Genomic DNA, 11,246 nt, shown 5'->3' with positions numbered 1-11,246 from the left:
GGCCAAATAAGCGAGGTGGGAGTGTGGGTAATAGAGGCATGGTGACTTGTTTGGAAGACTGGGGCTGGATGCCCCTACAGAGAGGTCCTGCTCCCACCACACACACCTGATTCAGTTAATCTGGTCATTACACAACACTAATAAAGACCGCAGACACAGATCCATACAGCCGAGTTATTTATTGAGACATCCCGTAAAAAAAAAAAAAAAAAAAGAAACACATACTTCATTAGTTACTACGTGCTACAATACAAAATGTACATCCTGAGGGGCAGAAACAGTCCTGTCCTCATTGGCAGCAGTTGGAGTCGCAGGCATTGCCCTTGCACACGCATCCAGAAGCACACTTGCTGCAGCCAGACGGACAGCAAGAGCAGCAGCCTGGGAACGAGAAAGAGCACAGAGACACAAATAAGCTACTTGTGGATCAGAGAGAGAATCAAGTGAGGATGAAGAGATCTTTATGGCTGGAGGAAATCAAAGCTTACTTTTCTGGCAGGTTGTACACTGGCAGTTTGTGCATTTGCAGCTCGCGCCACAGCTGCAGCTTCCAGCTATAGAGAGATGAAAGGTACTGTTAATAAATGCTTGTAGTGTATTAAAATAAATAATTCTTAAAAAAGATAACAGGGACATTAAGTAGGTACTTACTCTTGGCGCAGTCACAGGGATCCATTTTTCTCAAAGTGTTTATTTCACTCCTAGAAGTCTCGCGAAAGAAGCTCCTGTCGTGAGTGAAGGCTGAATGTGTCTGGTGAATGAACGTGGGGAATTTATAGGGAACTGAACTCATTTAGGACGAGTGCAAAACCACCCGCCCCTCCTCCTTCTCCTCCTCCCCACCTTCCTGCCTGCACACGGTTTATCTCATTGAGTGCCACGGTTACGCCACGACTGGGTGCAAACTATTAGACAATAATGAAGACCCCCCCCCCCCTCATCCACGCCCCCCTCTGAAATGTCGGCATTGTTTGTGTAGTTACATAAGAACTGCTCTAATTTTCTAAAACTGTCTTTCAGCAGGAGAATGTGAGCCTATAAACAAGATTATATAATAATAAATAATAATAATATAATAAAAAGTTCTCAGAGATATTTGGGCTTAGCCTAAGCGTTAGTTTGCACCAGTATGCTGAATAAAAAAGGCTGAGAATCGATCTCCAGACCAACTACTTGAATGATAAAAAGTCATACTTCTCTAAACTTCTCTAGAAGTTTCTTCTAAAACGTTTTATGCCTTAATATGGCTGCTGTTGTTGTTTTTTATTTCGTGTATTTGTAATGTAACTTTAATGATCGTTATATTTTATAACTGCAGTGAATAGTGAGTTGAGTTTGTCTGTACTACAGTGCTGTGCTGTGCTGTGCTGTGCTCGTGCTGCTGGTGGTCACACACTGCACACGGCACTTCCACTGGGCTCGCGCTGGGGAAGCAGCGCGTGCGCCGTGTGCACTCGCCTTGCTCGCGCGAGAGCAGAGTAAGCAAACCCAAACAGTAGTTCTTGCACTCGGTGAGAGGAGATGGCTGCACGTACTTTTCCATTATCCCGGCTGCAGAAAATGTACCACCATGAGGCTGCTGTGAAAAGAACCCAGTGTCTTTGGAAAGGAAGTTATCACTCACCAAACAAACTGTGAAATCCTGTTTTGGGGAGAAATGTGAAAGAGCTCAACTGCAGCTAACAGCCTGCTGCTGCTTCTGCTGCAGCAGATTCGTCAGTAGAATCGGGATAACACTGAGATATTGGCTCCATTTAAAGAGAAAACGCCACATTTCTTTGCGATTTCAATAATTACAGTGTGGTTTGATGGTGAATGCTTCTTGGCGGTGATAGAAACCAGAGAGGTCACAATGTTTTACTTTAAAACCTCCAACAACCAGCAAGCCTGTTTATTAATAATGCCATTTGCTTTACTGCCCAATGAACGTATCTGTCCACCATGATCATCTATTTATAAAAATATGTTTTAGTCCCAAATCTGATCTCAGAACATATTTATATAGCCATTTTGTTTCGTGGTGTTTACTAGTGTATCTTTTTAGGAACATTTAAAAGCTTGAATTTCCCCCCTAAATCACCACCACTTTGAACAGCTCCAACATTTCCTATCAAGCCACTCTGATAGACTTTATTTTAGCTCGTGCTAACTACACCTTGGTGGTTGGCAATGTCCGAATAAATTAAGGGTCACGCAAAAGTATTGCCATAAATATTGTGCATCGTGAGTTTGTTGTTCTAAAGGGAAGCAACAAGTTGAATGAGGGCAATGTGAGCATTTAAAGCCCTGCGTTTCCTAACCATAGACAACCCAGGTTTGCTGAAGTATGGTTTACTAGTCTCCAGCTGATTAAATTGTAATGTATTGTGAGGTTAGATAAGATTTATAATGGCTTATAATAATCATATATATAATATATATATAGCGCTATATAATTATGTTACTTTTAGAGAAGAGCAACTCTGGCTTTCTAGCACGTTAGCAAAATCCTGCACTAGCTCTCGCGTTGCTAGGTAACGGGAGCCCAGAGGGAGAGAGAGCAGCACAGTAAGCGGTTTATTCCATGAGAGAGAGAGACAGATCAGGCATGCGCAGTACAGTTGGCTTTATTGGAGTTTTTACAGTGACTACTAACACAAGTGGCTTGACCCGAAGTCACTGAATATTACATAATCACGTTTCCCTCGTGGTCTTTAGTTTGCACCGCTTACTGAAACACAGTGATCTCAGCAGCGCAGCCGACGCTGATTGGCTCGGCACGTGCACGCGCCTTCACCATAACTTTATTTACAACCCTTGAGTCCCCCAAAGCTGAAAACGCCTCTTAAAACTCGCTCAACTTCGCCTAATCAGTAGGCAGGTGGCTCTGAACGCTAGTCAGCCCCATCAGTATTTTTAATGGCACCCTGTGCTACAGATCTGGCAAAATTCACACAGTTGCTGGGAGGTTTTGGATGCAGTTGTTGGCACAATAAAACACTTCAGCAATTTTAAAGGAACTTCAGCAGTTGCATCTGTTATAGCTACCTTACATCACTTTAAAGTTGTGGATGGTTATTGTGTTTAGTGATGGACTGATGACCAATCAACCCACAAATACAAGGACTCCAGAGAAAGACAAGTACAGCCGAGTTGTTTATTGGCATTTCCCGTAAAAAGACAGATACACTTCCTTAGGTACTACGTGCTACAGTGGCGATACAATACAAAATGTACATCCTGAGTGGCAGTAACTGTCCTGTCCTCACTGGCAGCAGTTGGAGTCGCAGGCATTGCCCTTGCACACGCATCCAGAAGCACACTTGCTGCAGCCAGACGGACAGCAAGAGCAGCAGCCTGGGAACGAGAAAGAGCACAGAGACACAAATGAGCTAACTGTGGATCAGAGAGAGAATCAAGTGAGGATGAAGAGATCTTTATGACTGGAGGAAATCAAAGCTTACTTTTCTGGCAGGTTGTACACTGGCAGTTTGTGCATTTGCAGCTCGCGCCACAGCTGCAGCTTCCAGCTATAGGGGGGTTAAAATGTACAGGTAATAAATTAAAGGCTACAACTTGCTCGTAGTTTACCAAACCTAAACCGTCATTTGTGAACATGGCTCAACATTAAGTTGCTAGCTACTTACTCTTGGTGCAGTCACAGGGATCCATTTTTGTCAGAAGTGTTTGGTTCAGTCCTATAAGTCTCGGGAAAGAAGCTCCTGTCGTGAGTGAAGGCTGAATGTGTTTGGTGAATGAACGTGGTGAATTTATAGGGAACTGAACTCACTCAGGACGAGTGCAAAGCCACCCGCCCCTCCTCCTGCCTGCACACAGTTAGTCTAGATGAGTGACTAAATTACGTCACTAAAAAGGGAACCCCGGTGTGGAGATTCCTTCAGTGACGATGTCACGTGGTTTTGGCAAACAATCACGAGTCACTCAGACCAGTGGCAAATACAGGACATTTCACCAGGCTTAAGCTTACTCATGACATTTGTGAGCCTAAACAGAAACTTAATGCACCCATTTTACAAGTTCTGAACGAATGCATTTATTAATAGTATTTAAAGTTGTTCTGTGACTAATAATATAATATCAATAATATCTGACTTAGGTTGAGATGAAAATTGCCCAGATTTTACGTCACCATGTCAATCTACAGCAGCATACAGCCTAGCCTAGCATAGTTGAATAATCTTTCCTTACAGCAGCAAAACATAAGTAAGTAACACAGAGCTGTACAATGGACAACTGTACAAATCCCAAACCCTTAAACTGTTACGGAACAGTTTTCACCCACTATATTTACCCCCCCCCCCCCAAAAGTTACATACACCCAGACCACCAGCAAAAGCCTTTTAAGGCTACATGCAGCAGCTACTTTGGGACAATATGGATACGAGGCTAATAAAAGGCTATGAGCTAACACCTCACTGAGTAAAGCACTTCTCGCAGATGAAACAATTGGAGAAAGCTTAGCAGCAGCCGGAGAAATGGCCACTAAATTAAACCTTAGACTAAAATGTAACCCTAACAGACCTTACTACGGTCTCTTCAGAAAGCTAACTGCACACCGCACCACCTGGCCACCGAAAGGACCCAAAGAGGATAGCAGCAGAATCTGGTAAGAGGAATCATCAAAAAATGTCTCTGTACAGTTATAAAGGCTGGTGAAGGCAATGCATGAGTAGGTTATGCTATCTGGTTGTGGGCCTTTTCGGTGGGCCTTCCAGGGGCAATATATATGTAATAGTGTTGAAAACAGGCCTGAGGTGACAAATGTCTGAACATGTGTGTATGCCTATATATACAGTCATGCCCGAAAGTATTCATACCCCTGGCAAAGTTTGACTTAAATTTACTTTTATTTAACCAGAAGTTATATTTTTGCCTTGAAACGACACAGGCATCTCCCAGGAGATAACACGATGATGTACAAGAGGCATCATTGTGGGAAAAAGTATTTCTCAGCTTTTATACACATTTGAACAAAAAGTGGCATGTCCAAAATTATTCATACCCTTTGAAAACTGTCACAGTATATGGGAAAATCCAAAGTTCTATACCATTCCAAATAGTCCAAGCTGTTTTAAAGCATCCTAATTACCCTGATTCATTGGGAACAGCTGTTTTAATCAACTCAACAGGAGAAAAACAGCAGCTCTCTGCAGTTGGTTTGTGGACAGTCATGGCTAAGACAAAGGAGCTCACTAAGGACCTGCGGCTGTGCATTGTGGCCGCTCACAAGTCAGGAAAGGGCTATAAAGCCATATCAAAATGTTTTCAAGTTCCAGTGGCTACAGTGCAAAGTATTATTAAAAAATACAAGAAGTTCCGCACTGTGGAAAATCTCAGAAGATGTGGTCGGAAGCCAAAAGTGACACCTGTGCTGGCCAGGAGAATAGTGAGAGAGGTGAAGAAAAATCCAAGGATCACCACTAAGGCCATCCTGGTGAATCTGGACTCTGCTGGTGGCGACATCTCAAGGCAGACAGTTCAACGGACACTGCACACTGCTGGGTTCCACGGACGCAGGCCAAGGAGGACACCACTTCTCCAGAAAAGGCACACAAAAGCCCGCTTGACCTTTGCAAATGCTCATCTGGACAAAGAAGAAGACTTCTGGTGTTCTGTTTTATGGTCAGATGAAACAAAAATTGAATTGTTTGGCCACAATGATGTGTGCACCATTTGGCGTGAAAAAGGAGAAGCCTTCAACCCTAAGAACACCATCCCCACTGTCAAACATGGTGGGGGGAACCTAATGTTTTGGGGGTGTTTTTCAGCCAATGGACCAGGGAACTTGATCGCAGTAAATGGCACCATGAAAAAAGAGCAATACATCAAGATTCTCAACAACAACATCAGGCAGTCTGCAGAGAAACTTGGCCTTGGGAACCGGTGGACATTTCAGCACAACAACGACCCAAAACACACAGCCAAAGTGGTGAAGAAATGGTTAGCAGACAAAAACATTAATGTTTTGCAGTGGCCCAGCCAGAGCCCTGACTTGAATCCAATTGAGAATCTGTGGAGGGAGCTAAAGTTCAGGGTGATGGCAAGGAGACCCTCGAACCTCAAAGAGTTGGAGCTCATCACTAAAGATGAATGGGCAAAAATACCAGTGGAGACATGCAAAAAGCTGGTCAGCAATTACAGGAAGCGTTTGATTGCTGTAATAGCCAATAAAGGCTTTTCTATTAATTATTGAGAAGGGTATGAATAATTTTGGACATGCCACTTTTTGTTCAAATGTGTATAAAAGCTGAGAAATATTTTTTTCCCACAATGATGCCTCTTGTACATCATCGTGTTATCTCCTGGGAGATGCCTGTGTCATTTCCAGGCAAAAATATAATTTCTGGTTAAATAAAAGTAAATTTAAGTCAAACTTTGACAGGGGTATGAATACTTTCGGGCATGACTGTGTATATATGTATGTATGTATGTATGTGTGTGTGTGTGTGTGTGTGTGTGTGTGTATGTATGTATGTATGTGTATAAATCTATTGATTAATGAATGAAAAGTTCTTAGAGATATCTGGTTTTAGCCTTAATAACCTAAATATTAATCCACTTATATGTATGCTAAAGAACAGGCTGATCACCAATATTTAGAGCTACATGTTTAGTAGTAAAATGTCAGATTTGTTAATAGTTGATAACACTTTATATGCTTTGTTTTTGTTTTTACATCCTGTTTATTTATGATTTTACAGCAGAAATACGGTAAATTTTAATGATCATTACATTTTATGTCTGCAGTTATCTGTAATACAGTGCTGTGCAGTAATGGGGTTGCCTGCGGTCACACACTGCACACGGCACTTCCGCTGTTCTCGCGCTGGGGCCGCGTGCACTCGCCTTGTTCGCGCGAGAGCAGAGTAAACAAACCAAAACAGTAGTTTTTGCACGCGCTGAGTAGCGATGACTGGGCGTACTTTTCCATTACCCCCACTCCAGAAAACGTACCACCACCACGAGGTTGCTGTTGAGAGAAAGCAGTGTCTCTGGAAAGGAAGCCATTGCTTCCCAAACAATCTGTGAAATCCTGTTCTGTGAAGAAACATTAAAGATCTGAAACTCGACCAGGCTGCTGCTGCAGCTCTGTGCCTAGGGCTTAAATATGTAAGCAGTCTGTGGAAGCAGCATGACACTGAGAAATTGGACCACGGCTCGAATGAAAGGGGGGTTCCACCAAGTTAAGATGTAAACAGTCGTTCAGTGTGTTTTCATGGTGGAATTGTTAAATGTAGAGAAACCTGTTCTGTTGATGTATTGATTGATTTAAGGTAGTGGTCAGATCACCAAGTGGTCAGATCATCAAGACTCAAATGAAAGATGAATGTTAGGCACTCATTCTGTCCCTGGATCAGAACGGTTTAAACAAGACCGTGTTGGACCGTATCGTGTTGGATACGGTCCAACATGACCAGACTCTGCAACAGCTTCTTCCCCCAAGCCATCAGACTCCTCAACACAACTCAACTTCTGAACTGATATCTTTCTGGTACATGTACACTCTCCCTCTCTCTCTCTTTCCAACCATTTACCCCAGATAACATGGGAAGCATTTTTTGCACAAGCATTTGCACTAATAACTTTACTACCTCACTGGACTCTATTATTGCACATTGCACAACTTGCACACTACCGTCATTATTTATTATTCTCTGGTCTGTACTGTGTTGTGTTGTCTGTCCGCACTTGTTTGTTTGTGTTGCACTTGTGTCTTGTATGCACTGTCTGTGTTGCACCATGGTCCTGGAGGAACGTTGTTTCGTTTCACTGTGTACTCTGTATGTAGTTGAAATGACAATAAAACCCACTTGACACCAATACTGTCAAAATACTGTCAACTGATGAAATGAATTATTAATGAATTGTCATTATGATATTGGGCTTTTAGTTACTTGTTTAAACCGTTCTGATCCAGGGACAGAATGAGTGCCCAACATTCATCTTTCATTTGAGTCTTGATCATGATCGACTACTGCTGGTAGGTTCCCTGTGCCCACATAAAAGGGGTTATTTGACAGCACTTATTGGATTGACCAACACATCGTTCAATGGGAACATGCAAGGAGCTCTAAATGGTCAATGCTTAGTAACACCTCCTTTGCCAAGTTCTTATTTGGGTGTTTTTTCTTTTCCATTTGTCTTGTAAAAGTCTTTCTTGCAAGTTCTGTGAGATTCTTGGGCTATCTTGCTGCACTGCTCTTCAGAAATTTAGCCACAGATTTTTAATGATGTTTAGATTGGGGGACTGTGAGGGCCCCGGTGAAGCCTTCGGCTTGCGCCTCTTAAGATAATGTATTATGGATTTTGAGATGTTGGCAATGTGTGTTGTGTGATGGGTTTTCTTGGGTAAATAGCAAAGCACTTTGTAAGTCGCTCTGGATAAGAGCGTCTGCTAAATGCCATAAATGTAAATGTAAATGTGTTTAGGATCTTTGTTCTGCTGTAGAAGCCTGTCTCTTTTCATCGTCAGCTGTTTTACAGACAGTGTGATGTTTGCCCCCAGAGTTTGCTGATGATTCATCGAATCCATTCTTTCCTCTAGCAGTGATTCATTTCCCATGCCACTGGCTGCAACACAAAACACAGCATAATTGATCCACCCTGTGTGTAACAGTTGGAGAGGTGTTCTTTTTATTGATTTTTTTTTTCATTCTGAACCCTTTTATTCTTCAAACATACCTTTGTATCTATTTAACTTCATGGCAGCACTTCAAGGCAGCACTGATTGGCTTGGGCATGCTACCCGAATGTGCACACGGTTTCAAAATTTTTACAAACTATTTTTAGTAACTATTTACAAACCTTTGCCTGATGTGTTAGTGGTGTGGATCTATATGCCACTTAGCTCTACCCACTGTGATGAGGCTGTGTGCAACAGGTCAGACGGTTGTGAGTAAAATGACTGTCTGACCCTGTTTTTTATTTGTCTTGGAAGCAAGAATTTCATGACGTTTACTGTAGTGTCACATGATATCGGATTATAGAATTTCATAATCTCTAGAGATAATTTTGACACCCGAGTGGACAGGCACTAAGTGCATAGTTGTAGGCATGGACAATTGTTTACCGTGTATCACAGATCCATTGGTGTATGATATGTCAAGATCACAGTCTCACATCTTGCTACACAGTGAGCTTAGTTTAGAGTGTTATTCAGGCAAGTTCAAGACTAGTGAAAAGGGGTTAGTACTGGGCCTGTCAAAAACTACACACCACAACACTAATACAAGGACTCCAGACAAGAGCAGGTATAGATGAATTATTTTATTTACATTTCCCTTTAAAAAGACGATTCAATACAAAATGTACATTCTGAGTAACAGAAACTGTCCTGTCTTCACTTGCAGCATTTGGAGTCGCAGGCATTGCCCTTGCACACGCATCCAGAAGCACACTTGCTGCAGCCAGACGGACAGCAAGAGCAGCAACCTGGGAACGAGAAAGAGCACACAGACACAAATAAGCTACTTGTGGATCAGACGGAGAATCAAGTGAGGGTCAAGAGATCTTTATGCCTGGAGGAAATCAAAGCTTACTTTTCTTGCAGGATGTACACTGGCAGTTTGTGCATTTGCAGCTTGCACCACAGCTGCAGCTTCCAGCTATAGAGAGATTACAGTTACTGTTAATAAATGCTTGTAGTGTATTAAAATAAAAGTCATCATTTGTAAAAACAACTAAGACATGAAGTAGCTACTTACTCTTGGCGCAGTCACAGGGATCCATGTTCGTCAGAAGAGTTCGTTGCAGTGCTAGAAGTCTCGAGAAAGAAGCTCTTGTTGTGAGTGAAGGCTGAATGTGTTTGGTGAATGAATGTGGGAAATTTATAGGGAACTGAACTCACTCAGGACGAGTGCAAAACCACCCGCTCCTCCTCCTCCTCCTCAGTGCACACAGTTTATCTCATTGAGTGACACAAGGCTGGGTGCATAAAGAGAGGGTTTATGAGACCCAGTAGTATTTGTAACAAAATGTATCCGTAACAAAAAGGTTTTATCAGTAAGCTCTTCCTGCTTGGAGACTTTGCTTGTACTATTTTCACCAAATAAGACATTGTTATGGAATAACTTGGATGTAACCACTAGGAATAATTTATGTTTTTTTCTAAATGGCAGTGTGATCTCATATGAGCGATTTATGACTGAACATATTTTTCCTGTATTATACAGTGTTTTTGTTCTTGTTTTGTTCCATGTTGCACCCTTGTTCTGGAAAAAACATAATTTCATTTCACTGTGTACTTGTATAGAGCTAAAATGACAATAAAAGCCTCTTGACATGATAAGAGCTACTTTTGATGGCCTTCCTCACCTCATTAAAACTTATGTAAATGGAAAAATCTTGAAAAAGTGGTATAATGCAGTTGCCCCCTTGCTTTTTAGGAGCAGAACTGTATATTTATTGAGAAATGTAATAATAAGCATATCCATAACATTTGTCTAAGCAGAAACAAATTTTCTATTTGATGTCCTTTAGTGAAGAAATAGATTGGATGAGAATTTGGCTTATGCTTTAAAAATACTGTCAAAATGCCAGTAAAATGTTTTTTTTTTTTTAAATAGCATAATAATATATTCTGTGAATTCTGTTATTTCCAATCTATTGGCTTTGATAACTAATGAATATCATTACAATATTGAGCTTTTAGTTAATTGTTTGAACGGTTCTTTTTCAGGGATAGAATGAGTGCCCAGTGTCCATAATCTACAGACACAGAATTAAACTATGAATTATTATTTATTTTTTAATAGATTATTAATCCAGTGGTGCTTAAGTGTCTTGACTCGCTGTTAGTGATCATGATTGACTACAGCTGGTAGGTTTCCCTGTGCTCACATAAAAAGGGGCAGCATGGCAGCTCTGGATTGACCAACACACAGTTCATATTGTTCATTGCAGGTGGATTCCGTTTGCCATGGTTTGGAAGATGCCCAATATTGCCGTGACATTTTATGTGTATGTTGGTGATAGTTGGCGTATATGAACTTCTGACTGCAACTCTATATCTGTGTGTTTATATATGTAGATTAAACATCAGCGCTTATTTGTAATTGTAGTCAGAAATACACTCGTTTTAATGTTCATAGTGAGTTGAGTGTATCGTGCCTCTGGCGGCCCCGCACTGCACACGGCACTTCCACCGTTCTCGCTCTGGCGAAGAGGCGCGTGCGCGCTGAGGCCGTGTGCACCCGCCTGGTTCGCGCGAGAGCAGAGTACACAAACCAAAACAGCATTGTTTGCAC

General features: G+C 41.8%; 3 protein-coding genes across 3 annotated transcripts; all 3 read right to left on the bottom strand.

The window, feature by feature from the left end:
• Positions 1-164: 164 nt before the first annotated feature.
• LOC140574758 (metallothionein) lies at positions 165-760 on the bottom strand. Its single transcript, XM_072694708.1, has 3 exons — positions 652-760; positions 489-554; positions 165-381 (listed from the first exon to the last, which is right to left on the bottom strand). The coding sequence occupies exons 1-3, from the start codon at positions 674-676 to the stop codon at positions 290-292; spliced, it is 183 nt and encodes a 60-aa protein (XP_072550809.1). The 5' UTR covers positions 677-760; the 3' UTR covers positions 165-289.
• A 2,362-nt stretch (positions 761-3,122) lies between these two features.
• LOC140574727 (metallothionein-like) lies at positions 3,123-3,724 on the bottom strand. Its single transcript, XM_072694658.1, has 3 exons — positions 3,627-3,724; positions 3,444-3,509; positions 3,123-3,336 (listed from the first exon to the last, which is right to left on the bottom strand). Exons 1-3 carry the CDS (start codon positions 3,649-3,651, stop codon positions 3,245-3,247), a joined length of 183 nt encoding a protein of 60 aa, XP_072550759.1. The 5' UTR covers positions 3,652-3,724; the 3' UTR covers positions 3,123-3,244.
• Positions 3,725-9,252: 5,528 nt separating this feature from the next.
• On the bottom strand, positions 9,253-9,810 carry LOC140574726 (metallothionein-like). Its single transcript, XM_072694657.1, has 3 exons — positions 9,705-9,810; positions 9,540-9,605; positions 9,253-9,432 (listed from the first exon to the last, which is right to left on the bottom strand). The coding sequence occupies exons 1-3, from the start codon at positions 9,727-9,729 to the stop codon at positions 9,341-9,343; spliced, it is 183 nt and encodes a 60-aa protein (XP_072550758.1). The 5' UTR covers positions 9,730-9,810; the 3' UTR covers positions 9,253-9,340.
• Between the last annotated feature and the right edge of the window lie 1,436 nt (positions 9,811-11,246).

Source organism: Salminus brasiliensis, chromosome 13, assembly GCF_030463535.1.
Source record: "Salminus brasiliensis chromosome 13, fSalBra1.hap2, whole genome shotgun sequence".
NCBI classification, from domain to species: Eukaryota; Metazoa; Chordata; class Actinopteri; order Characiformes; family Bryconidae; genus Salminus; species Salminus brasiliensis.
The sequence above is the reverse complement of the archived record's forward strand: the minus strand, read 5'-3'. Positions and strand labels throughout refer to the sequence as shown.

Bases quoted from the DNA above. Each gene is read 5' to 3' on its own strand.
- LOC140574758 (XM_072694708.1), bottom strand. From the start codon at position 676: ATGGATCCCTGTGACTGCGCCAAGA. The intron at 555-651 runs GTAAGTACCTAC...ATCTCTCTATAG, and splicing joins TCCCTGTGACTGCGCCAAGA to CTGGAAGCTGCAGCTGTGGC. The intron at 382-488 runs GTAAGCTTTGAT...TCTCGTTCCCAG, and splicing joins GTGTACAACCTGCCAGAAAA to GCTGCTGCTCTTGCTGTCCG.
- LOC140574727 (XM_072694658.1), bottom strand. From the start codon at position 3,651: ATGGATCCCTGTGACTGCACCAAGA. The intron at 3,510-3,626 runs GTAAGTAGCTAG...ACCCCCCTATAG, and splicing joins TCCCTGTGACTGCACCAAGA to CTGGAAGCTGCAGCTGTGGC. The intron at 3,337-3,443 runs GTAAGCTTTGAT...TCTCGTTCCCAG, and splicing joins GTGTACAACCTGCCAGAAAA to GCTGCTGCTCTTGCTGTCCG.
- LOC140574726 (XM_072694657.1), bottom strand. From the start codon at position 9,729: ATGGATCCCTGTGACTGCGCCAAGA. The intron at 9,606-9,704 runs GTAAGTAGCTAC...ATCTCTCTATAG, and splicing joins TCCCTGTGACTGCGCCAAGA to CTGGAAGCTGCAGCTGTGGT. The intron at 9,433-9,539 runs GTAAGCTTTGAT...TCTCGTTCCCAG, and splicing joins GTGTACATCCTGCAAGAAAA to GTTGCTGCTCTTGCTGTCCG.